This window comes from Aptenodytes patagonicus, chromosome 15 (genome assembly GCF_965638725.1).
Source record: "Aptenodytes patagonicus chromosome 15, bAptPat1.pri.cur, whole genome shotgun sequence".
NCBI lineage: Eukaryota > Metazoa > Chordata > Aves > Sphenisciformes > Spheniscidae > Aptenodytes > Aptenodytes patagonicus.
The window spans coordinates 2,902,898-2,930,584 of NC_134963.1; the positions used below are offsets into that span (position 1 = coordinate 2,902,898).

Consider the following 27,687-nt stretch of genomic DNA (forward strand, 5'->3'; position numbering starts at 1 on the left):
GTATGGTAAGGAAGCGTTATCGCCATCTTCCTCTATTTTCTTTAAAAGCAGAGGAGGAACATGGAGATTAAGTAATCGCCAAGTCATACAAGAAGTTTGTGGCTGAGCAGGAAACTGCTGAGATCTTGCAGGTCTCGGCCTGGTATCTCCAACCAACGCACAGTCCTTCCTCTCTGCTTATACAGTCAGCTTCTATTAACTATGCTGGCATTTGTGGCCTCATCTGGCATCACAAGAGTCTTTCCTTCCGTAGCCACCTCTGGATTGTCTTTTTAAAGCACTGCAAAAGAAACTAAAACCTAGCCTTCAGTTTGCCTTGTCTGCACCCAAAGAAACTTTTACAAAAGATGGAAGAACCACCCGTCTGAATGCAACAGCTTTGCTCAAGATAAACAAGGGTGCTTAAACAGTAAGATTTCAGTGCCCTGAAAGTATCAGCAGAAGTCAGAAAAACTGCCAGGTTTGCATTCTGGCCAACTCCACAGAACACAAAGGGATCTTGAAATAGGCTGGTTTGTGACATGCAAATGGATTACTGTGCTCAGCAGAAATGATGACCGAACCCAAATGACTCATTACAGACACAGAAGCTAAGCGCTATCAACAAGATCAAGTTGGTACTTCCTTAGGACACTTCTCTTCAGACCAGTGTCCGAAGTGGTGGCAGCTGGCAGGGCCCCATACTTCTGGGACCTCACACAGGTAGGATGCTCAGTTAAACTCACTACTATTGCAATCACATCAATGCTGAAAGTCCTAGCCCCGTGGCTCTGCAGGTAATTAAGCAAACAAATGCAATTCAATGCATAATTGACAAAAAAGAAAGAGCTAAATAAAATCTGAAATAGAAGAGCAAACCCACATCCTTAAAACAATGTATGCCTATCTCTGCGGGTATCTAGGGGTTTTTAGCAACACCAGCAAAGTTCAGATACAAAGAGCCTTCCCCAGTCCCAGACAGCCCAAGGAGGTATCACGAGCAGAGCTGAAACCGTGACTGAATCTGCCTCCCACCTCTACTGCAAACGGGCAGCCTGACCTACATTTCAAATATATCTCAGCTACAAAAGCATTTGCTCTGCTTCAGCCTGTCTTCAGCCCACAGAGAAGGGGAGCCTGCCAGCCTTTCAGCTCGACAATCTAGTTCAGCTGTTCTGGTGCAGAACATGGTGTCCCCCTGCCCCCAGTAACAGAAGTGTCTGGTTTACTTTTTATCAGATCCTTTCAGCAGAGGCTGTATCGCTGCCTGGCTCCCCAAGTGCATGCAGCAGGCAGTCATTTGATGCACTAAGCTACTCACGCTCTCAAGTCAGCTATTACTAACATTGAGCCTTTTAAAAGGGAAAAGGCCCAAAGCACCCAGGTTTTCTTCAGAAGCTGTTAATATAGAATGCATCAGGTAACTGATGTTTCCAACCTGCAACTTCAGCTTTGGAAATGGTGAATTTTAACCCCGGTCATGGGCTGTCTCATGGACTAAACAGCTTGGTAGCAGGCTCAAAAGTCACTGTGCTAAATATGTCCTGGGCTTTCTGAGCACTGCACCGACCTTGCTCTCTTGAAACCAGTTTGCTCCATCTTTGGAAGCAACCCCCTTGGCTGCAAACACGGAGCCATCTGACCTCTGGATCTGCTTTACTTTTATTCCCCCGTCCTTTGCCCCTAACAAGTCCCTGGGATATACCCACCTCCATGAGCGTCTCTTCGGGTAACTCTGGTGCCTCAAATGTAACAGCACCTTCCAGGTTGGCGGTGATCGGATCAGCAAAAGCGTACCGAAGACTTGAGGGGCCTTCCACAGCATCCCCACCAGTTCCCACTGCCAAGTGCCTGCCGGTGAATGAGCCTCCAGAACTGAGAGAGCTGGAAGACCCCACTGAGAAGAAAAATAGGCAAAGGAATTACTGAAGATATTAATAGTAGGCTAGGTATTCCTTGCCCAGCAGAGGGGACAATCCTGTAGGATCCAGGATCTGATAGGAGCCAGCAACAGGTACTTTGGAGGTAGATGCAAGGACTCGTGATGCAGAATAACCACTCCCCAACATAAGCTCCTTAGCGACTCAGGTAGACCAGCTTACAAGCTCAAGCAGATTTAATGCACCTTCCAGAATGTCTGTCATTTACGGACACAATTCAGAAGTACTCTTTTTTTATTTTTTGTCCAAATCCTTTCTGAATCCTGCCACAATATCTTGGGCTGATTTTTATCATACACCACCACAGCCAACTTCCCCATCATGGATCAGCATGGTTTGAACCCTGGTTCCCTAGCTTTTACACTATCGCTGAATGAGCACCTCTGGTAAGTGAGGGTTTTATCATGGTTTTAAAACATCAACCACTTACATGCAAACCAGGAGAGTTTTCCATCACATGCCCTGCACTTCTGCTTCCCCCTCTTTACAAATAGGAGGCTGGGCAGAGAGTGACTTCAGCCGAGTCAAGACCCTAACCTCAGGATTCAGGAGATCCTGTAAGTATGGTGTCCATCAGACAACTTCCTCACCATCATCTTTCCCCCTTCTTGACCACTGAATCCACCCTAAGAGCATATTGCTTATAAAAGATGGACACTTCAAAAGGAGTTTCTGTCTCAGGGCATTCATAATACATTTCACCACTTCCAGAGTGCTCCATATCCCCTGACACACTGCCACAGAGGCATATATTCTGTCTGACAGGGGGATGCCAACACCAGCTACAATACTCTGCTAATTCTACCAAGGCGATATTCTCCACTGTCACTGATCCTTTGGAGGGAGATGTTTGTTTCTCTTCTACTCACAAATTTAATTTGCTGCCCTACCCTGCCTTCAAAAGGTTCAGCAATATAATAATGCACAACTGACAGTGCCTGCAGAGGCACTGTCTCCTCTCCTCCCAAAGCTCTCTCCCTGTTGGCAGCTATGCTTCAAAGCTAAGCGGATCATCAAAGACTGGCAGAGCATTTCCACGTCTTTCAGAGAGAGGAAAGGACCAACAATAGCACATTCTGGATACCCTATAATTCCAAGGGGCTGTTTGCAGAAATTGTTATGACGACTCCTGAAAAGGCTCTGCCTTTATATCTGTCAGGTGATCTTACTCATGGCTTGTCCAAGCACTTGGGGTGCAGAGTTTCTGCTTGCAAAGCTCCCCTTTTCACCATTAACTATAACATAAGGAGTTACTGCACAGACCTAATAAACAAAGCTTGTCAAGCAGCTTTGACCACCGTGACCTAATGCTGTGTATGCGTTGTAGGTTCATTATTCAACAGCCTTCTCTTCCAGGCATCCCATCTGAGATCTTGACTGTTCGGCAGACCCTTAAGCATCCAAATATCAACCTGCTAAAAACTGGTGCTTGGATCTGCTTCCAAATTGCTATTATCCCTGCAAAGGCAATACAGGAAGTCTGAATTCTCTATTCACAACATTTCAGTAGGAGCTAGAGCCTGTAGCCAGGATAGTAACTCCATTGTGCTACAGGCCCGTCAAACACTTTGTAAGAGTCTCTGCCCTACAGAGCTTACCCTCTAAATAGATGAGACAAAGAAGGGATTATGGTCCCAACTTTCCAGACAATCAAGGATGTGAGTGGTTTTAGTTATGATAGAAATGCAAGCCATACCCAGGAACTGAGCCCATATGGCCCCCCATCCCAGTCAAGCAGCTCATTCATGGTTACATCCAAACCTTCCCTGCAGTAATTAAGAACAACAGAGTCGACTACATTCAGATGAGGAACAGCCAAGACGAGAACCCAAACAAGCCAAAAATGCAAATAAAAGTGTCCAAATATTTTCTTAAACTGAACATAGGCTCCAGCTCCCAGACACACTGTCCCAAAAGGGCCAGTTACCACAGCCTCAACTGTTGGCTGATGAGGCCAGAGCACTGGTGTCTTAAAAGAAGTATCTGTCAAGCAGGAGTGCATTTCCCCATTTTCTACTTAAGCAGCTCAGAGCATAAGAAACACCACTAATAATTTTGCATACAGAGCCATCCTGGCCCTTTCCTAACAGTACTCGTGCACTGAAATTCTTGGGCACGGACAGTCACGCTCAGTCTTTTATAGCTCATCCAAAACCCATGGGGAAAATGATCAGAACACGACACAATCTTTATGTTTGTTGACCTATCAGCAACAGTGGGTCTATGAACAGCTGCAGCATTATTCCTGAAGCAGAGAGCAATGAAGTAAAAGAAGAGTTCGCCTGTCTCTTCCAGTACTGGAAAACCACTATCTGGCATTAGCCCTTGTGCCAGTGCAAACAGGTATCAGCAATAACTGGGGTCGGCAGGAGCCAGCACGAGAACCTCAAAGGCATTTAGACCAGCTGAGCTCTACAGACTGTACTCTGAGCAGCCCTCTGCCACCACCAGTGTTCAGCAGCAAGGAATTCAACACATCGCTCTGCCCCCAGGCATTCCCACTGGAACAGGCAGGTAGGTATCAGCCCTTTACCTGAAAACATCCTGGTCCTCGTGGTCTGTGGGGGGGTTGTTCCACTGGGAGGGGATCCGACAGTAAAAATCACTGGGGAAGGGCTGGCAGAGCCCCCAGCCCGGGCACCAGAGTGCAGGGTCCCTCCGTAAGCACCTGAGGGAGCTGGGGAGACAGTTGAAAGGTGCAGACTGGCATTACAGGAAAGTTACTCAGAGCACGGTGTGCCTCACCCAGCAGTTCTATGTTCCTGCAGACTCTCTTGGGAGACGGTGGTTACCAGCACAGGCCAGTGCTCCCTTTGGAGGCATCCCCCGAGAACATGACCGGGCCAGGCTGGCACGGACTACAGGACACGAGCCTAGGCAGCGTTACGCATTGCTGCAGCTGTTCTCCCCTCCTCGCTTCCCAACCTGCAAGCCCAGGAAGACCCACCCTTGCAGAGCCATTCATATTCGAACCGCCTGGCCGAAAGTCCCCACTTCCACAAGTTATCACGTTCAGAAGGGGCCAAAAGAGGAAGCCCTGCCTACAAAAGTCACACCGCTAGCCAGCAGTTACACAGCACGTGTAGCCCACAGACCTTTGAGCGTTCCACAAAAGAAAGCAAACATCATTACACTCCTCACACACGGCAGTCGCTTCCTTTGCCAAAAGCCATCAGAAAAGCAGCCTCCCACTTGTAGGAGGCATGCAGACAAACTGTTCGCCCCAACCCAGGACCATCCCTGCCAGATCCACCCGGCCTCCCCACCTACCTGCAATTTCCATTGGCTTCTCATTGTTCAGGCTGTCGTTGCTCCCAGCTTCTGAGATCTGTGCCCCAAAGGCTGCCTTCAGAAGCAGGTCAGTGAGCCTGCCTGTGCTCAGAGATCTAAAAAGAGGACATATAACATGATGCAGAAAGTCAACAGGTGCAAAGTTTCAGCTAACTTCCACTCCAGTTTCTGTCATTCCTGGTCCACAACCGCTTAACACTACACAGCGAACAGTCTGGAGCTAAAATAACCACTCTTCCTCTTTCAACAAAGCATCTGAAGCACCTCCTGCTACTTGTAGAAAGCATACAACTACCGTGACTAACTGCAGTAATGCAAGTACTGACTACAGCATTTTTACAACACAATTTTACTTTGATGGAAGATACGGAAATGAGCTTCAGAGGACTCCTCCAGACCACTGGAGAAAGCTGCAGACTGCAGAGAGGCAGGTAAGAAAAACTTAACGCTAGCACCTGAGTGATTTTGTATCCTGCAATGCTCATGACAGTCAGCACATGGCTTTCAAACAGATCTCTGGTCTGAAGACCTGTGCCCACTGTTCGATGGACAGCACCCATAACACCCTCTCATCCACGACAGGCACAGGTTCCACAACGAGCAAGGCACCCATCTGCACAATTGCAGGGCGTCTGGTCTAATAACAAAATCCTGCATCCCCACTTGATGAAACCCTGGACATTAAACACCGTGTGAAGCTGCAGACAATCTTTCATTTTATAAAGTCTAGGCCATGGCCTGCGCCTGTAGAGGAAGACTTTAAAAATCTGCATCATATCTACTTGCAAGCCAAGGGTGCTAGCAGATAACTACAGAATGTTTACAGATGCTACATTACAACTTCAATGTTAGCTGGGGTTTGAAATTTGCCCCATCTGTCCTGTATTAGGGAACGAAGCACCACTGTATAAAGCAGACTACAGCTCACCTGCCCTTGATCTCTTCCACAGGCCTCAGTCCCAAGCCAGTTTGCTGGCAGTGAAAATGACCCATCTCCTTCAGATCTGGCAAGGTCTTGTTCCGTGTCGGAGTCATCATGACCCCCTGATGGGCCAAGAGGGTGAGGAGATTCTGGGAACTTGGGGTTTTGGGAAACTCAAACGGGGACACAGCCTAAGAAGAACAGAAAAAACAGATATCTGTCTTTAAAACGAAGGAGGAAGGTTCCCCTCACCCCCCCATTTGTTTATCAAAATTAAACTGTATGCTTAACAGCCTGCCTGAAATAAAGAGGTAGAAATCCCACCCCACGCAGTTACTTGTCCCCAATCCCAGAAAGACTAAAATGAAAGGACAACAAACTGCTGAAAATTTGTAGCAGCCTAACACAAGCACAGAGGAAACGCTGTCACAGTGCCAGCTTCTCATGAGACACCAGGGCTGTCACCTGCTTAACCGTCTGCCGTCTCTGCTAGGGATTCCTACTGGACGCACACATGCGTCACAAGCCGAGTCGCTGCGCGCAAACCAGCTCAGGCACCTCACTTCACTAATGCTCTTCTGCCTAATCTGGGCAGCTCCTTTTCATTGCCTGTTTAAAACCCTGGACTCTGCTCAGATGGTCAACACTGCTGCCAAGTGAGATCTGTCCAGTAAGAACTAGGACACTACCCCATTTCACGCAGATCACTAAACAGCCCTTGAAGAAAAGCGAGCAGGTGGTGATAAATCCAGGTCAGAGTTACCATGATCATGCAGCGGTTTACCCCCAAATAACCCAACAGATCAAGCTGTGAGAAACCCAAAAGCAGACTCCTTGACATACCTTTGTAGGGGAGCCCATTATAGTTGGCAAAGGGCTTCTCTGCATGAACTCAGACAGCTTCGGTGAGGATCTGAGCTGCCGGCAGTGCTGCAAGCCATGAATCTGCAGAGGCTGGCTGACTGGGGTATAACCAAAGTGAGCAACGAGAGGATCAGAGTGCTGCTTGGTTATCTTCTGCCTGCAGGAATGCAAATCTGACAGGTTCGGAGCACTGTGGAGCCGGGAGCCCATCCCTCGAGGAGAGTGTTCAGGCACTGAGGAACCTGGAGGGCCCAAACACAGCGACAAACCACATCATTTTCTGGTTCTAACGCAAAAAGCCAGCCTGATCTCAGGATCCACTGCTAAAACATCTACAGATCAAAACCTTCAGCGGATGGCTAAGGATAGCACTCTGATCAGCGCCACAATCTGCTAGGCCTGAGCAGGTTTTGACTCTACAGGAGGAAGAGACAGGCACAATAGGGACATAGAAGTGTAGCTTCTTTCCTTCACTGCAGCCCTTACAGAGACAGGGACCCTGATTGTCAGAGTTCAGCAGCAAGGAAGTTACACAGCAAGCCAGCCACTTGGCAGAGGGGGAGTCGGGGGTTTTGAGATGCTTTTCCTTCCCTCAATCCATTGAATTCAAGTCACAAATTTGAGTTTCTGTGACACAGGGTCTGTCAGCACCAGAAGAGGCTGGCTGATGGGACGTGAATGGATCAACCCCGACTCCTACCAGCACACAGAAATCTTGGCTGGCCAAGCATCAAGAGAAGCTGCTGAAGGACCATACCCAACCTTGAATGCCCCGAGACTATGGTTCTGGCCCTATCCATAGGAATAATGAAGGAAGGTAAGGACCAACGCACCGGCGACAGGAATCCGGCTTCTCACTTCTGTTCCAAGAGAAGAGGGGATAACAGTCTGGCTGGGCTGCTCTGGAATTGTTCCAACTTTGAGGGAACACAATAAAAAAAGTTTATTCAGTATTAAGTTTCCACAGGCAATAACCACACTATGCATCATCTGTTTTATAGAGAGAGGCTAGTTCTCTCTCCCATCTTCTCAGCCCTAGCTGTGTAGTGAAAAGACCAACAACTCCTGTAAAAGGAGGAAAAAAAAGCTCTGTCTGATGTTAGTTTAGCCATGATATTAATTCAGAGGAATAGAATATGAATATTCCGCATCTCCCCACTAGCACAGACTAATAAATACAGGATCAAAGACACTAGGGATATAGAATAGCTAGTTACATCAGAGTCTGTTCTTTTATAGAAAACAGCAAATTGCATCAGTTGCACACTGGGGTTTTTCTTACCCCTTTTCCACTTGAATTGCTTGTTATCAGCTGGATCAGGCTACCAGATATTCAGACAGCTACTTTTCTGTTTGAACAGTGAAGGTCAAACCCTTCCAAAGCTGGTCAGAATTTTGCTCTGACAACAATTGGCTTACATTTTTTCTCACCCCAGCCCGAGCCACTAAAAAGATACTTTGCACTTACAGAAGTCCTCTTCAGAAGGCAGCAAAACGTTTGATGCAGACACCAAAACAAAGCTTGCCTCTCCCGGGGCTAATAGGTGTTTTCCTCTCCATTTTACTGAGGCCAAAACACTTGTCAAATAATCTACTGAGAAGAGCCATGGGAGAACACAACAATCTGAATTCCCTATTACCTGGCAGCTACAGCTGTTCATAACCTCCCTCTTTACAGGAAAGAGGCATGTGATTTCATTAGGGCAGCAACATGCCAGTTGACATCTTACCTTGCGGTGATGGCATAAATGGCTTGGCACCGCCAAAGGAGAGCCTTCTAGAGCTGGGCACAGATCCATGCTCTCCAGGATAAGGAGGGGAAGCACCAGTTTTAGGAAAACCAAGAGGACTTGTACTGCTAGACCTCCGGACCGCACCAGACCTTATAGGAAACAACAGCAGCACACAGATTACTCCAGATGCCAGTATAGAAGAGTAAGGAGAACAGTATCACCAGACACACACACACAGCTACTTCCACAGAAGCGGAGCTTCATGACTGTTTATCCTGGATCAAAATCCCACTGTTCTAGGACTACAACAATACAGATTAAGATGATAAACCTTGTTCTCAAGAGTTTCAATCCAAACAAAATTTTGCAAAACAAATTAAAAGAAAGAACGAGATTAGCTTAGCTGTAAGCAGGAAAGCCTGTCATTTTTCAGAAGTCACTTTTAGACGCTTTCAGGTATGTACATCAGTCCTGAACAAGACAGAGTATCATATGTTGCCACATCCAAGTTGATTATTTTAGGCAGTGTCTTCAGAATGCCCTGAGAGGGCTTTATTCAAGCGTCCCTCCTGCGCTGAGCCACTTGCTCTTTCATCAGAGCAGCCGTTTAGGTAGAAAGCTCCATGAGTGCAGGTTGTACAATGTGGAGGTAAAGCTCTGCCAAAGGCACTGCTCCGCAACAGAGCTTTGACTCAAATCAGAAGCTACAGAGCAAAACAGAGCAGTGCGTGGCTGTCAGATCTGAAACAGTTCAGTGATTCTAGTACTACCCAGAGGAATTTCTTTTTGGGCTGGACAGTCAGAATTGCCTGAGCTCCAAACTCCTTTAACTCCTTGTGAAGCTTCACCTTAGGGAGTTAAAATTAATTTGGACAGCCCACACGTGCAGGAACCTCAAGTATTACCCAGCTGCTAAAATGAAACAAAAGAGGAAACTAGACTAGCGGGAAAGTGAGTACAGCCACACCATCGCTCTGGAGAGAGATGGGATTATTGTACATTAATTATTTCTCAGTATTTTAGTGTTTTCACCTCTCGTTAAGAACACACAACCTAAACTATTTACTGAAATGTCATTCTGCCTCTGCAGGCTCCTTCACCAATTACACTCCTCTATATGAGAAAACAGTCTTTTCAGCAAATCCTTCACTCTACTCTCAATTTGGAAACATTTTTTCCCTTGTCAAAAGAACATTAGTCTCAGCCAGTAGGTGGTTTTCTGGACAGGAATCAATGAATGTGCTGAAAAAACCCTCTGTGCTCAAGCCACTGAAAGATGCTATCACCAAGGTATCCTGCCTCCTCTCCCAGTGACACTGCATTAAGCTGTCCATACGTATCTGAACAGAAGGAACAAAGGCATATTGGTTTCAGCAGTGCAAGCAGGGCTAGCTACATTACCCAGGAATGGCAAAGGCATCCTGATGAAGTGTCAGTACATCTACTCAACAACACTACTAGGTACATGCTTTACTTTATGCCACGTTTCAGAAAAAAAAAAATGTTAAATAAAAAAAAATAAATATCTATTTCAGTAGTTGAGACACAAGAGTTTGATCCGCCACCACCCCCATTTTCAATGTGTTACTATATTTATCAGCCAAATGAATCCACGCTATATTCACATGCTTGGAAAAAAAAAGGAAATCCTTTAAAATTTTAACCTAAAAATCACTTCTCTTCAGGTTGCTCCAGATTCAGAGGCCTAACGCTCACCAAGTGCCTGGCCCTGAAGCAAAATGAATACACAACAAGGAAACAGACACCGGGCAAGGTGAAGAGATACCTAGACGTTCAGTGGCAGAAAGTACTGCTCCCCCATGTTTTTAGCTCTCCAGAATATGAGCCATCCAGAAGGCTGAATATTATCTATCGGGAACTTGCAGAAAAAAACACCAGCTGACCGCCACTGCTGAAAGATGTGGAACATTAAATGCCACCCTACGAGACATGAGATAAGCAAGCAAGCAGACGAGCAGGACAGGTGATGTGGTACGCACACATAATTACCACCTCAACAAGCAACATATCTGTCCACAAACAAGCTACCTTACACAGGCATACACCAGCCAGATGACAGTGGTCTGTTTTTCAGAAACAAGAGTGTACGTCAAGGTTTGTAGTCAAATGACTTGGCAAACATGACGAGGCACTGGGCTGTAATGGCCTATTTGATACACCTGACGGAAAAGTGGAATCACATACTAAATGCTTGATCAAGATTTCTCCTTCCATTCCTGAAGGGTGTCTACTGAATTTGCTGATTAGAGGAAGTGATGGTGAGAGATAAATATGGCTTCCTGGGGCAGAAAAAAACCCATGACGCCAGAGATTTTGAGATGATGTTAAAAGCAGAGTATGAGTCATCTGATTGTGTCCATTCCTCGAGTTCCTCTGCAGGGACGATGCTAATCTCGTCATTACACAGTGCTGACTAAAAGGAGCAAAACACGACAATTTGATCCCTGACTGGTAGCTGCAGGCTGTGAATCTGAACTCAGCAGTCTGTCACCAGGTCTGGGGTAGGCACAGCATGCCTGGGTGCACCTTCTCCAGAGCTCTCAACTTTATACGTCACATGGATAACCAGGACTCTTTTGTGAGTTCCGACACTAACAGGGTCCACAAGTTTTGCTGTACAAAAGGCATGTAGGAAACAGGAAGGAGCTTATCGCAAAACCTGCCACACACTCGAAGAAGTGAACATAAAATAGTATTAAAGTAACACTGGCACAAAACAATCTCTCTGCTGATCCCTGATTAATATCAACATATCGTGTCTCTGCTTCTGGGTTCACTTTGAATAAGCCTTATCCTGAATTAGGCTGGCTGAAGCCCAAACTTAGGCTGACATAGGTATTACCCTACTTCTGAAATCTAAACATTAATCCAGATACCAAAGCAACTGATCCGAAAAAAGACATGACACCTCACAGACACTTCTGTTTGAATGCCCCTGCTGTACAAACTCTTTAAGATCCTGTATGAGTCTCCTTCCAACCAGTCTACAATCTGGGCTGCCACTGTCAACCCAGATTTCAAACCTGTAAGAACCAGAAATTACATGTGAGAAGAGACAGAAGCCCTGTGTGTCTTGGATGTACAAGGCATTACCACTGAACTCAGAAGGTCAGCTCTACAGCTGAAAGGCTGGCATCTGGGTCTTCCTGACGGCCTTCAGAAAACATGCTCTGCCTCACAGGCATAAATTGCTCATGACTTAATCAGTCCTGGCTGCATAACCACATTAATATGCAACTCGTGTAAGACACATCATCTATGGTGTGACTAGCTACAGGAACCAATTAAGGTAAAGTCAGGTAAGTTTTGCAGCCCCATCATTTTAGTTGTTTATCTCAACTTTTTCCTTTTATAAAGGCATCTGCCAGATGGATGGTTCTCTCTGCTTGGTTGGGACACCCAACCCATAGGTGGCATGGGAAAAGCTGTCAGACTCAAAGGGGCTCACAGCCTGCACCGAACATTGAAGGGAGCTGTCTCACATACATGCACACAGACAAAATTTACAGTACGTGGTAACAAATAAATCTCAACACCGCTACAAAAATACCCCAAAACTATACTACCACATAACACACACCACATTGGCTCCCTACAGCAAGGGGGAGAGCCCATCACACAGAGAAATTTTTAGAGGTACAGAGAACAAACTGTGAAACAGTTTGTTTTACAACCCCCAAGCTGTAATAGAAGAGCCCCTGCACTGATGTTACCCCCTCCCCCCAGCCCCAGCACTTACCGCGGAGAGGAGTATTGATTGGGAGACTGCAGGTTCTGCTCAATCCGCCGGTAGTTATGAATTTGCGTTGGGACTGGAATGGGCACGGAGTGTCCGTACTTGCTGCTAGAAAACTGACCTGGCCGGCTGTTCAAAGGAGACACACAAAGAAAGCTTCTTGTAATGGGTGGGCCTTCAGACAGGTAATTGGAGGTTTTATCTTCGTAAAGCAACCGTACACAGGGAGCGTCCCCTTGGCTCCTCTCGGGTTGTGGGTTTATACTGGGAGGTAGTTCAAAGTCATATCAAAGGGAAGTGGCACCACACATCTCCTGAAAACAGGCACCTTTCTTCCAGCACGATTCCCACCCACAGACTGAAGTTAAAACACACACCCAAGCGCACCACTCCCTCCAGGAAAATTAGAGCCCTGCTATTTCAGGCCACAACTGGCCTAGTTTCCAACAGCCAGATCCACAGCCGAAGAGCACATCATTGAACAGGGGCTAAATATTTGTGGCTCGCAAAGGACACCAGCAAAGATTCTGCTGCCAAGAGCTACTTGCAATTCATGCAGAGGCACTGCTGCAGCAATGGCATCTCCATGAAAGTCTCAGCACGCCACGAAGAGAATACAAATCTGTGGTGCATGTCAGAGTATTTGCAAGTTAACTACAGGGTAGAGAAGGCAACTGAGGAGAGAATAAATCTGGGGGTCAGCTAGAGTATTACACACACAAAATGGGACAGGCCAGTTCTGCAAACTTCAGACTTCTTTCTAGTTCCATCCAAGCAGGTTAATCAGCTCACGTCTGATATCTATTCCCCCAGGTGACAGTTTCCCCTGTTACTCTTAACCTGTACACCACACTATACACAAACCATGCTATACAAAAACCATGCAAACACCACATTTAACTAAGTAGCCGCCTCAAGTCTTTTCCCAAAGGCTCCAGAATTCTGGGATTAATTGCCATGGCAATGCTATTTACAACTGCCAACAACAATTGCAGGGATGTTGCACAATTACAGAAAGATCTTATTGGTAATGAAGGCTTCTGCAGTCTTCCTTGTTGTCAGTCAAGGACACACGTCTGGGTCTGCCCCTGAGGAGCAGGAAGTATCACTTCTTCGGGTCTAACACTTGGAGCAGAAGTGTTTTACATAAGATGAAAGGAGATATTTAATTCAGCAAAAACATACATGCGTGCACAGGGGAAGAGAGAAGAGTTTGTGACTTATTTGGCAGTTCAAAGCATCCCATTACCAGAATTTATTTTTTGGGGAAGGTCAGTAGTACTCTGTGGTTTATGGTGACAGTGTTGAACAAAGCTGACCTCCAGGAATGTGCCAGCATACCTCCAACACTGTGCACAGGAAGATGTTCCTCCACCACAAGATAACTGGAAGAGATCTTTCATCAAGGCCGAAAGATCAGAAAGTGATTCAGATTTCTTCGTTCCTCTCTCCATATGCCTACTAATTTTTTAAGTTCTCTATATGTTCTTCCTTATGTGCTCTAATTTCTTCCACCAAGAGAACAGACTCTTAATCTGATGTTTGTTTCTAAAAGGCAGCATGGAAGCCTTGATTCTCCATTGACGTACAATAAAATAAAAGCATTCAAGGTTTCTGATTGCTCAGTGGAAAGGTGAGGCTTTGATGTCTCTGCCTTCCATCAGTGTAAGACGTGGTGTCAGACAGACATAAACTGAACGGAGCTTTAACCAAGAAATCTGGGTGTTAACGTCAAACTTTGTATACATCCTGACTTTCAACATACATTTCAAACACTATCTTTTCCATCTGGTCAAAATCCTTTGGAGGAAAAGAAGTTCTTGGGTGAAAGGATCCTCCCTCTCTGCAAGAGTTCTATCAAATCCTTATAGGAGCCAGTTGCAAAAGAAAGCATCCAAGTGAGCTGACATATACTAAACCTGCTAATTGGCCTCAAGCCTTAAAGAATACAATTGACCGTAAATTTGCAAAGACCAAGAGATAAAGCAGGGACAGGGAGTTTAATTACTTGGCAGTAATTAAAAGCTCTTTGAAAATGGTATTAAATCCATTGCTGTGGGATACGTCCAAGGAAGTACCTTTCGTTAGACTTATTAATCATTTTCAACAAGGAAGTGTTTTTTTAAGAAAAAAAGAAAGAAGAAAAAAAAAAAGATCAACTGTCAGCATATTTTAATTCTGCCTAGCCCTTATGCTCTTAGTTAACAACAAGGAGAACTGCTCTAGAGCGTACCGTTATATCCTGAGGAAAACCCACTGCTGGCCACTCTAAAATAGCCTTTCCTTTCTGTCCTAGTTGGACTGCATCCAGCACTGCTTGCTAGCCTAGAGCCACACAAGAAAGGGAGAACTGCTGCTTGCAAGTGAGCAAAGACGGAGAGAAAATCAGGAGTCCTCTGCGCCAGCGAAGCCAAGTGCTGAACCAACGGACCTCATGACATCTACAGTGAAGGTCACTGAAGCCCACGTTAATAGCAAGGGCATACCTGGGTGGCAACAGTTCAAAGCACTTTCAGGGGACAGATCAAAGATCGTGTTTTACACTCTGGATTCAGAGTGACTGCTCCAATCTTTCATTATTTATGTCTTACTCCCCATCCTGGACAGGGTAGGAAGTAACTTTTCAGTGTTCCTTTAAAGCAGAGAGAAAAATGGGAAGTAGCACTAGAGGGTTTGGCATCTGCACCACAGAAGCTGCTGGGAATGAGTAGGAAAGACAGCGAGAGCAGAAACACGTTTAGATCATAGCCGCTGGCATTGACTTGCCACCTTGTGATCCAGTAGAATACGATGAGGCCAGTTTGGTGCAGACAGTGGTGAACAGTGAGAAGTAGGCAGCATTTGTAGTCAAATTCCGTGAGCTTCCACTCACTGCTGTCCAGAAACAAGGCCAAATCCTTTAATAAAGACTGATCCCCAGAATGCAAAGGAATCAGTTAAGGAATAAGCTGTTAAAAAGCTTAGCAGGCAATGGCATAAGCAGCCTCATGCAATTAAACTCCACACTGTGGTACGTGCTTGCCAATTAATCTGATCACGTCAGCAAGGCTTTAAGCTATATTCTTCTCCTTTAAATTTGTATGCTTTGAGGCTACGTTGTGTCATTTTCTGGGCTCCATTTATGTGACGAGTGTGTTCAACACATAGCCTGGGACTACATTTTCTTCTTAAAAAAGATTTTAGGATCATCCATCTCCCAGTGTGAAATCCCCTTCAAACTGTCCTCCCCCAACAGGTGCCATATTGACAGAATAGAAGATGAAAGCTGTCCTGCTTCCCCAGTAGGCAAGAATGAGATGGGAAGCAACACCACCAGTTCCCTGTAAACTAAGCACATTCTCTAAAGCTTCAAGCTCTAGAGTCAATGGGATCACCTTCCACAGACCATTAATGTCTTCTGAACGCAAATGTTGGCAGCGCTGGGCAGCTGTCACCTACAGCATTTCTAAAGGCCAAAGCTGAGTTTATACCAACTGGTTTAGTTGGAACTAAACCTATGACCACATCTGTTTGCACTTGTTACTCCTACTCCTGCATCCTTCGTTAGTAAACAAGGCCCATGTAGCAGCATTACTTTATACAGACACAGTGCAAGGAGCTTTTCGAATCTTTAAGCAAACTACAAACAACTAAGTAGGCCCAGATCTGTTCTTCAACAGCAAGGGGAGATGAGCAACACACTTCCACATTTGCCCAGTAATTCAAGTCCATTGTAATTTCAGCCTTGGCTAAAGTGTTGTGCTCTAATTCACTGCATGAATTTAGAAACAAGGGTCTTTAGCTGGAATACTCACCGCCTCTGCAGGCTGAGCACAGAGGGGATGAGTAGCACATACATGCCAGTGGAGTACATTTACTTTCTGCTTGAGAATAATCCCTGAGCCCCCAGGGAACAGAGTTAATTCCAGCTCTACTGCATTCTCTCCTAGCCCCTCCTGAGGGCCAGAAGAGGGAAAGACAGGCTCTGTAGTTGGGACTGATCAGTGCCCAAGGCTGGGGAGTTTCTCCTGTGTGTTTCTTGTTACCTTTTAATTAAAGGAGAGATGTGGATCTTGCCCAGCACACCAACACCTGTAAAATGCCCTCCTGGAAGTCAATGGGTGTTCAATTAATCAATGTTGCATAGTCACCACTGAACAGTCTTTCTTACCTGGACGGGCTAGGAGAACTGCTGTATGGAGGTGAAGGAGACGGTGTCCTTCCCTGGCTTTCCAAGCCTGCTGAAGTCACCAGAGAACTCCTGAAGAATGACAGAAAGAACCCAGCTGTTAGAGCCTGGGAACCAACTCTGCTCCCCCCCTACAAAGCATAGCAACAGAGCTGTGTCTGCCCAGCACCCTCTGCTGAGTCTAGTCGTAGGAGCCCTGGGGACTGCCATGCTGCCCTACATACACTCTGGTATTCAGGTGCCACATGCTGATGATCAGGCTGAGAATGGTCAGAACCAGGCAGGTGACAGTTATCCCTGAAACAAAAGTTAACTCAGCGATGTCTTCCCTCCCATCCACCAGAACACAAAAGTCCCTAATGCACAGTACGCTCCAGTGGCTGAACAATTTCAGTTGCCTTGGTGGCCTTACCCGCTGTACATCAGGCTGTCTTGGATTGGTTTCCCTCCTGCAGCCTCAGCAGTTAAATCACCTGAGGAACAAGGAAGTGCAGAGTGGAAGAAACAGATTAATCTGAGATAATTTTCTTAAAATCTTTATGTATTCAGAGCAACTGAGATTTTGGGTAGAATTTCCTGCTCTTCCAAGACCTGCTGAGTTGCTTCCGAAGTCAGTGTTTTGCAAAATACATGTGGGCTGAAGCTGATGTGGATGCTGCTGATCCTTATACCCTGAAGTTTTGGAAAGTTTAGGCTGAAAGGAAGTCCTTTTGGAAGGGGGCCAAAACCTGACAGAATCATTTGGGGCAATAGGCATATGCCCACCTGGTGCATGCAATTAGCTGCTGTGTAAAAAGACAGTGGTATATGTTGCACGTAGGGCTTTGAAACATCCGTGTCCTCAGTGGCAAAAATCCAGGGCAGCCAAATGAGCTGGCAGCTGGATACACAACCTCGGGGAGTTTGTGCCTTTGCCAAAACATCTGAACACTAGAAACATGACTAGCACAAGACAAGTGTATACTGGTCCCATCGCTGTTACCAGGAAGAATACAAGCAACACTGAGCTCTTCCTTATCATAAGGATTGCACAGCAGAGACCTTTCACAGATTCCAGTTCTACCCCTCCAAATTCCTGTTTTAATACAAGTAGCGCAACTGTGAAAGGAGGAATCGCAGCATTTATCACCAAGTCCCAACTCAGCAAAACATCACACACGGTCCAGGTTGAACAATATCCTTCTGCTGGTTAAGTAAGGACTCGTGCATGGACATACTTAGGCATGCGGCTGAACCGGCCTCTATGTACATAAATATTTTCAAGCAATTCCTATCAAAGTATAAACACATACAGGTGCTAAAATGAAAATCAAAACGTTTGAAGAAAAATTCAACATCTTTTAGTTTTTCTCAGGGATTTTTTCAAGTGTAAAATCCAGCTTGCTAGCTGAAATCCTGTCTTAGAGTGTGATGCTGAGTGAAACTGAAGACAGGATGACATGGGAACAGCTTCTGTGAGAGAAAGACATTTCCCTGTGAGCCTATTTATCTCCTCCAGTTGGATTTCCAGGTTCAATCTCTTACTGAGGTCCCCGAGTAACCTTTACTCTCAAATCCTGTCTTTGAAGGTAATCACAACATATCCTATGAAACTAGCCAGTGAGACAGATGTCTTTTCCACCTTGAGAACAACAACATTCCTGTTATTCAGTCAAAACAGACAGATCTAATGGCTCTTTCAACTTTCTAGTAACTATCCTTAATATCCACATCCCCCTCTCCTTAGAACATCTGCATTTCCAGAAATGACCTTACTTGAGAACTGTGCTGGGACCATAACGAAGTCATCTGTGTCACAGGACGAATTCTTACTGCTGCTTCCAGCAGAGTCCTTAGATCCATGCAGAAAGCCGGGGGAATCCTGGGTGGGAGATGCCAGCGCCTTCTCCTGCAGCTGCTGCTGCATCTCTCCAAGGGACTGCTCATTCAAGAAGAAAACAAACACTGGCTTCAGCACAGCTACTTCATCATTCTGCTCGATCCTTTAAACTGAGCTGTACAAGGCTACAAACAACATTTTGCTGATAAACTGGGGCTGACGGTTTGCCAGAAGCAGCTGTTTAGTTGACTGAAAAGGAACAGTCTTTTACATCCGTGTCAGAACAGCGCATCTTTTGTTACACAAAACATACTACCAGCATGTCTGATGCTCCCCAGATAAGAAAAATTCACTTGAGGTAATGCACCCCTCTGCTAAGGCTTTCTGGATCAACCACGCATTTTCTACCAACTCAATTTAGTATGGCTGTGAAACAGAAGAGCTTTCAGACATCGTTTTGGGTGTTCTTTTTGGTTATGTTTTTTTGTTTTGTTCTTAAACATTAAATATCTGGTCTCTACTGGCACTTTTGCAGTAAGCAGCACTCGGGAACATGTACATAAGTGTCCCTACACTTTCAGGACAACCCTGTTTTGCTGTAGTGCTGATAAGGAGTTGAAGAAAGGCCTGAAGGAGGCTAAGCATTCAATAGATGAACACCTCACAGCTATCAGAGACAGGACAGACCCTAAAAAGTCCCATTTTTCTGCTTCCTTCAGCCAAATGATGAATAGCCCCACAATCCTCATGTTTTGCAGACAGACGGAAGAGGCCAGATGGTTTAAGAAAGCTTTAAGACAGCTGAACTGCCCACGGAGCAGATCACAATCTTTATCCTAATGCACTTTTAGGCTAAGAAAGACTTGAATCAGCTTTTATTTGGGCCCTATTAAGACCTTGTTCACCCTCCAGAGACTCTCCTGCTGTACCAGTGGGGACTCAGTGCGGTACAATTCTGACACAGAACCCCCGCCGGTCTGGCAGTGAGTCTGTACCATCCCTGAGCTTCCCAAACCAGGAAAGCTCAGGGGAGAGAGTCTGTTTTTCACACCATCTACCCATTCCTGGAGTCTTATGGTCAGGAGGGCCTCAGCCAACAACCCTCTACTTAGGACTGCAGGGGGGAAGAAGCTCTCAGGCATGCAGTTACATGACATTCAGAGGAGAGCAGACCTTTCCTTTCTGTCCAGCCCACATCATAAGCACCTACATCAACTTCAGATAGTGCTTCTCAGCCTTTCCCACACCAGGTTGAGATGCCTTGGCCTAAGAAAACTCAGAGAACAAAGCAAAAAAGCAGTAATGACTGGGAAGAAAAACTTCAGTCCTTCCCCCACCCATCACACCACCAGCATTCCTGAGTTCAAAGTCAAAAGGCAGCTTTCACCAAGAGCCTCTGAAAACAAGCTTTCAGTTCAGTGAACTAGAGGAATGTCAGTTCACTGGCCAGTTAATATTCTGCCCTCCAGAAAAGTTTTCATCATTTCAGGTAACCAGAGAGAAAAACCGTCAGTTCAGATCATCTCTCACAAGGCCACCGGACTGTGGCAGGTCTGGTCTGAGCAAACAGCTTTGCTGAATGTCCCTCTGCGGTGCCTGGGAATGCTGGTCAGAAAGGAGGAGGGTCACCTTACAAAGAAGGGTGGATATGCTGTCAAGCTGCAGAGACTTCACGTGAGAACAGAGAACTTGCAGCCAAGTAAGCAGTGCTATACCCTGAATTAGTGACTGTTTTTTGGTTCCAAGGAGCTTTCCATCTCTGCCAAGACAAGCTAGCATCATTAATACCAACTTCTTCATAAAGGCTTTTCATATAATAGGCAATGGCAAACTGAAATACTTCTTGTGGAGAGAAAGACAACCTTCAGGATCCAAACTCTAAACAGACTGGAGAAGACACTGAACCAAACCCAGGCAGAACTAAGGTGTTCAGTGACTTGCACCAGAAGACAGCAAAAGCAGAGACCTCGTTTCAAAGAAGCAAGCACGGAGACCATTAACACAAGCAGTGCATCCTCTGAGCTGTACTTACAGGAGGTGATGCCAGGTGGGAAGTAGAAGAGCTGCTGGAGGAACTGCCGGAGCCTGAACTGGGATAAGAAGGCATTGGCACGGAAGCAGCTGAAAATAGCAAAAGACAAAAACAAAAGAAGTTGTCAAACTAAGATCAATCAATAATAAAAGGTCTTTTTCATCTTTTCCCATCAGGTTTATCTCATGTACCATCATTTATCTCATGTATCAGATGTGGCCAATTAAAGGAGAACAAAAGAAAGATGAGCATTCTGTCCAGTTATATGATTCACATCCATCCACTCCTCTGCACACTATTTCACAGTTATAACTCTTGGGCTGGAAGATCTCAGAACATCTGACCATGGTCAGATGTTCACTCGACACCTGACCTACAGAGGTAGCAAGATGGTTTCTGCCCTAAAGAGCCTCCAAAGCATCTTTGCAAATGAAGGGAAAGATAAACAGAAAAGTGGACTGAGTTACTCATGTTAGGGGCAGAGGTTAGAAGCTAGACCATACCCTTACAGTTTCTTCTTCATCAGACCTTGTGGCTCAGCCCACATACATCAAATGTTAGGAGGTCTGTGCTAAGTTAAACACATGCCTACTCAAGTCCTATGTGCTTGCTGCCCAAACAGTCACTTGGGCATCCCAGGCCACATGCCGTAAAAACACCCCCACAGAATTAATCTAAAAGGAAATAGTTCATTGCTTTCTATACCTCAACACATTCTCCCTCGGTCACTTCTGCAAGTTAAAGAGGTTTTGCTTATTTAATCTCTTGGTACAGAAATTGTTCCACAGCACAGGCTATTCTTGCATCCCTTCTTTTTATGTTTTATTGTTCAGTGTAAGAACTGTCCATTTTATTCACTTCATTGTGGAACTGGCTCTTGTAACTCTCACAGAGGCATAAAGCTCACACTGAAAGGACTAGTTAGCATTGACCTTCAGGCAGAAGAGATGATTAAGGCATCACAGCAGAAAAGAATATTTAACTCCAATGACTTATGCAAGTGAGGTTCAGTAAATAACTTAGAAGAGTTCAGCTTAGCTGAGGAGGGAGACGAGTCAAAGGTAACACTGGCTCTTTAACAGACTTTGAAGTATTTAGTGGTTCAAATTCCCCAGTCCACCCCCACAAGACTGAACAGTGCAGAAGTTGCAGAAGAGGCCCAACATCCCCACTTCAGGGCAGCCTGAAGTCAGATTTTACTCTGCAACCATTTTGGTCTTTGAATGACTTAAGATAGAGATCAGAGGCAATGCTTAAGTGAGGAGAGGAACACTTTGCTTCTCTTCCATTGTGCTGGCAGAAAATTAGCACCTTGTATCAGATTTCTACTTTTACAGGATCTGTGCTAATGACTCCATACTTAATACAAGGAAGGTTAATAACACCTAGAAGAAGCATGCTTCTGTTTGAAGTAAAACTACCTGTGTCATTAATCACATTAGATACTTACTCTATTCAACCGTCTAGAAAAATAAAAGTACATCTCTCTGCAATTAACTGTTTAAACAGTGTTCTAATGATAAAAGAATGGGAAAATATGCCTTTTAATGAAAGGCTTTAAGAAGTCTTTCCATGTAGCCTATCAAAGACGGTTAAAGGATGACTGGACCAGTGTTCTCCTAGCACAAAGAGAGCCATCACTTAGATGCTGAATTCCTCAGTCTGACAGAAATGTAACAAGATCCAACAACAGGAAAATGAAGCCAAAGAAGCATAGACTTAAAATACACGTTTTAACATAAGTAATCAACCACTGTAACAGTTTAACCAGGGTCATAGTGAACTCCTCCACCCTTTGCTAATATTAACAAAAATGGAATGTTTTCCTAAAGAGGTTAAGTTATACTGCTAATAGAGATTGATTCAGCGGAGTCCCGGGGCTTGTGCAATAGGAGGCCATAGCAGGACGGCTGCGTGGGGCCTGTGTGCAGTGACACACACACACACACAGAGATGCCTTTCCCTCTTGTGTTGGACCATACCGGCAGCACTCACTCCGCCAGCATTTTGAGGGTTAGGTCCATAACGAAATAAATCTTTCCAAAGTTTTGCAAGAGGCTACTTTTTAGCCTCTGCATCTATTCTACACTTGATTTTGTGCCCTTGATGGACTGTGCTGTTGAAACGCACTGCTCTGGCTCCGGTAAAGGAACAGAGACCGTGGTACTCTGATGATGGGTATTCTGGGAGGTCGGTCAGGGGCTTGGCAGAGAGAGCTACACCGCCCACACCCCACACGCTCTTCCAGCACAGCTGGTTCCCACTCCCCACGCTCAGGGAACACACACAGAGGTCTGAGAACTTGCCTGTAAAATGGAGAGCTCTGTCCTGCCTATACCACACTGCTTTTGATCTCCGCGATCTTCCCACAGAGCCTGCAGAGCAATCCCTACTACCTTCCCTATACATTTAATACCAGAAATCTGAGAGGAGAAAAAGTCTCCCCATTTTTATCCTGCCAACTGTAACAGAACAATTCACCCTTGTACAGACAGACCTTCCTATTATGGAAAGGCGCTTTTAAGAAAAGGTGAGTGATTTCTGAACTGTATCCACACGTGCCTGCTGCAAGACTTGCATCACCATTCATTTTTCCTGGAATTAGTATTTTTGTTAGAGTCATTTCAGTTCTCTCTCAAGGTCCCCTCCACTCTATTTTGGTTCTGTGTTTGTTATTGACTTAAACCTGGTTGGAATTGCGACTTTTCCATTTTTGTCTATTTGCTTTGGACAGCTTTCCATTAATCTAGGAAGGGAGACAAGCAGGCAGACTTTGCCACTATCATCTGAAACTCAAGTTAAAACTCTATCTGCATGAAGCACACCTTTAGATACAGCCTCTATTAATCATTGTTCTTATTTAAAACCCTGTAAACTCCCCAAATTCACACTGTAATGCTGTGAGGTCCAACTCAAAAGGTCCTGACACTGAAAACGGACTTGCATGCAAGTAGAACCACAAGGTTTGGCTCTGACAAACCCTCTCTGACCACCATATCCCTGTTGGTGCATTTTTCAGCGTCAGCCACCTAGGACAGCTTGAAAGCAAGATGCTTGCTTCCATCTCCTCCACACACCCAGGCACTCCCAGTTTAAAATTAAAAAGGGTGCAAACACTTGGCTCATCATGTTTTCAGCTCAAGTCTGAATGCGGGGAATGTTAACATGAATTGTAGGCCCCCACCCAAATCCAAAAATTGCTGGATTGTAATTGTAATGTAAATAAGTGTTTTCATAATTGTCCTCTCCAACTTGTTCCAGCAACAAAACAGTCATCCTGTACATTGCGTAACCAACGCCAACTGGTTTCAAAATGGGAGAGCTGGGAGCCATAAAGGCAAGCCTCTGCTCCAGCTGTGTGGATCTTGATACTGGACCCTCCACCTGCAAAAATCACTGCTGACAAATCATCCTACCAGGGGCTCGGTTGTCCTAAAAATATCCGAGCCTCAAGCTTTTATATAAAGCTTATTTGGAATGCAAGTTTTACACACACTGGAGAGACGCATTTTTGTGATTATCTGGATTCAGTCAAAACCAGTCATCAAAAAGTTACTTAATAGCAGTCTCTGACAAGGCAATAGTTTGAGTGCAAAAACTGAAAGGACTTGCCCAAAGAATAAGCTGCTTTTTAGAGTTCAAAAATTTGCACCATTAAAATCTTTTATATGCAGCATGGTGATTTTTTGCTAGTTTTTACCCGAGTATTTTATGGACAATAAGATTATAAAAGATGGCAGAAGTCAAGTTAAGCCTGACAGATATTCCAGACACTGAACCACCTGTACACTTCTGAACCATAGCTGCTCATGTTTCATGCTCTCTTAACTCAGAGCAAAGGAGGTACCAGCTTACCATTCATTAAAGGCAGGAGCAAAAAATCCTCCAAAATATTCTGCACGGGTACCAATTACAATGTGTTTACTGCAAGACGACTTGCACAAGCGTCTAATTATGCCTTCTCATGCATTATTACTGTAACACACTGCCCCATACCATATGCTGATCAGACCTGGCTACAGACAGATGACATTCTGACTAGACACAGTATTTTAAAGACTTTATTAATAAATTTTTACACATCTAAGTACATGCTTAGTCACAGGTACAAAACCCACAATATAAAATATAAATAAAAACAAACAAAAAAAGTACGTTTTAGTTAACAAAGCCCAAGGCTCTGAACCCACTCTCCGGGCTGAAGCCTGTGGCAAACAGAGCTTTGCGGTACACCCTGGATGGCAGCAGACTTAGGTCCTTGCTTCACTAAAGGAGTGAGATGAGGAGAGACATGAGAACAACCATCCCTCAAAACCACCGTGGAGAGGATGAGCTTGTCAGAAATGTCGTATTTGAAGATTTTTGACAGAAATGTTGATTTTGCTGAAGTGTCTTGAAAAACATGCAAATTTGTTTAAACAAGGGGGACCCCCTGCCTTAGCAACTTCAAAATTATCCGCTTAGAGAACTATCTGCATTTGAGGATTCCCCAATTTTCCGGAATTCCAAATTACGTTATATTAAAAAAAAGTTTCTTTATAATTCCATGAGATGGTGTACTAACACATATCCACGCAGAATGAGTAGCCGATGGCTCTCACTTCATTTTTAATCATCGTGTGACCAGATCCGGACCAGCCTTGACGGTACCAAGGAGCCCGGGTGACGTGCTCAGCTCTGCATACTGGTGGCAGCTCTCCCACTTGCCCTTGCCACCTGAGGGCAGATTTGCTTGCAGGGGTACGGAAACCACCACACACTGCTCAGACTGCAAAATGTTCTCGTATGGAAAGGAAGAGTCTAACCTTAAAATTGGTTTGGGACCTAAATGGATGCACGGTTGCCTGCATCTGCAGTGCAGGTGCATCTGAACTGGAAGGTCCTTTAGGCAAAGGCTGCACAGTGGGTCCCTGAGCTTAGCTGAGGTCTCAGTGCGTTCATCACGCAACAGCTACTACTCCAAAACACAGATCATCCAACAAACTCTAAGAGAAACTTGCACACTCAAGTGTAAATGACTTAGTCCTGTTTCCACCAAAGCCAGTGGTAGCCCAATTATCAGCTCCCAAGGAGAACAAAAACACAAGGGCACACTGTTCCTCCCCCCAGTTCTCCACTGCAGGCCTGAGGACTCTAATTCAGTCTGAGCATGATGATCATGATTCAGATACAGCCGTATCTCTTCTCCTCTTTGATATGTCCTGCAGTCATGATGCTGAACCACATGTTGAGATGAAGTTGCACAATAAATTTTTGGACTCATCTTAGAATCATAGAATCATTAAGGTTGGAAAAGACCTCTAAGATCGAGTCCAACCATCGACCCAACACCACCATGCCCACTAAACCATGTCCCTAAGCACCTCATCTACACGTCTTTTAAATACTTCCAGGGATGGGGACTCCACCACTTCCCTGGGCAGCCTGTTCCAATGTTTAACCACTCTTTCAGTAAAGACATTTTTCCTCATGTCCAATCTAAACCTCCCCTGGCACAACTTGAGGCCACTTCCTCTCGTCCTGCAGTAGTTCTGCAGGCAAAGCCGGGGAGCTAGCCCCTGAGCAACTGCAACCTTGCTAAGTCATCTACTTCAGCAAAAACTGTGCAAATGTTAAGCACGCTACCATGTTAAGCAGCATTCCATACACCTCAGGTGAGTTTTTCTTACTGAGATCACCATAACCCAGACCTTTGCTGACACACTGGCTCTTCTCTCACCTATTCAGAAATCAAAAGGACCACCATTCCCACATGCAGCCTTTCTCATGCAGGCTCTTCACTGCACTTCCCAGAGGCCTTCATCCATCACTGCCATCTGGCAGTAGCAGAGACCTACACAGCAGACTACAAGAACCATCTTCTCCACTAGCAGATTTCTGTGGACAAAAGCTTGAAGACCTCCAGCAATGGGGAGATATTTCTCCCCTCATCTCTTCAAAACCAGTAGTGGCCTCTTCTGCCTGGAGAGGACTCCAGACTGTGGACATATGCCCAGAGACGTGGACCAGCAGGGCAGCAGAGAGGTCTGGAGTTTGTATAGTCCTTACTTGCCTGTAAAGGTACTCTTTTTATTGGGCCTTGACCCCACACCATTAACTTTGGTGCAGCTGGGGGCAAAGGCTGAGCTACAGTCCCTTGCTCATAATGGTGCCTCTGGTTTCTACACAGCAAACGTGCAGAAGTTGGAAACTGAGGCCAAGTCAGGAGAACCCTCTCCTGTTTGCAGGGGTTTTTCTGTTCCGCTGGCCAATGAAGCAACGGAACTGCCGGAGGTAAGAGATGAGCTGGTGGGCACGCAAGAACAACCTGAGGGAGTCCTCTTCTGCCCACAGGGGGGTCAGACTTTGAAGGACTTTTCCCACACGGCAGTGGTGTAGCAGGTGCTGAGAGCTGAGCTGGCTTAGGAGCAGTCCTACACAGGCAGAGTCCTTTCCTGCCTGCAGAGCAGTCCTGTTTTACAGGACTCGCCCCACATCTTGCTGGTGCAGATGGAGACAGGGGCCTGGCTGGCTTGCAAGCTCCCCTAAACCAGAAGCGTCTTTTCTTGCCCGCAGGACGGTCACCTAAGTACACAGTTAAAATCTGTATCAGGAACAACTGAAAGTCCTGCTCTGGAACCAGGAAAGCAAGAGACTGTCAGGAGTGACGTGGACATCAAACAAGGGGCATCCACCCACGGCGTACGTCCAAGAGGGGCTCCATGTTCACAAAGCATCGGACATGCTTCCTCCGAAGCTTCCAGCCCTTGCATTGGGCACCCCGAATCAGTCACTGATGAAGTTCTTGGCTCTATCATTTACTCAGGAGATTAAAGGCCCAGGAGGATCTTTCCAGAAGATGACAACCATACACAATTCCAGTAAACCAAGTCTCCTGGCCAGAGGACTATTATATCTCATACACTAGAAGCAATTCTGAATTGTTTTCCACTGAAAACAAACCTCTGAATCATAGTACATGTGTTTGGAAATTTTCAACAGTTTTGAACCAAAAGAGGAAAGAACAAACTTCCAGTGGAAATCCTTCTTTCTTTTGGCCAGTTCTCACAGAGGACCCAAATTTAACCCCTTTAAAACAAGATTTATCAACAATTTGGAGGTAAATGCTGAAACAAGATTTGGTAACCGGAGTCTGCCATTTGGCACAGCCAACCTAAGGTACCACCTGGCAAGCAGGGACAA

The 27,687-nt window shown here is 45.4% G+C and overlaps 1 protein-coding gene across 3 annotated transcripts in view; it reads right to left on the reverse strand.

The window, feature by feature from the left end:
- The window catches only part of ULK1 (unc-51 like autophagy activating kinase 1), an 83,606-nt gene that overhangs the window by 9,430 nt on the left and 46,489 nt on the right, over positions 1-27,687 (reverse strand). For 2 of the 3 annotated variants that reach the window (XM_076353118.1, XM_076353116.1), the window contains 12 exons: positions 20,506-20,594; positions 18,410-18,572; positions 17,067-17,127; positions 16,637-16,726; positions 12,490-12,615; positions 8,727-8,878; positions 7,830-7,913; positions 6,976-7,238; positions 6,139-6,323; positions 5,190-5,305; positions 4,453-4,596; positions 1,689-1,876 (listed from right to left, as the gene is read on the reverse strand). In XM_076353118.1, coding sequence (XP_076209233.1) covers positions 1,689-1,876; positions 4,453-4,596; positions 5,190-5,305; positions 6,139-6,323; positions 6,976-7,238; positions 7,830-7,913; positions 8,727-8,878; positions 12,490-12,615; positions 16,637-16,726; positions 17,067-17,127; positions 18,410-18,572; positions 20,506-20,594 — 1,661 coding nt within the window. The remainder of the gene's footprint in view (positions 1-1,688; positions 1,877-4,452; positions 4,597-5,189; positions 5,306-6,138; positions 6,324-6,975; positions 7,239-7,829; positions 7,914-8,726; positions 8,879-12,489; positions 12,616-16,636; positions 16,727-17,066; positions 17,128-18,409; positions 18,573-20,505; positions 20,595-27,687) is intronic. The other variant, XM_076353117.1, reaches the window with a different exon arrangement.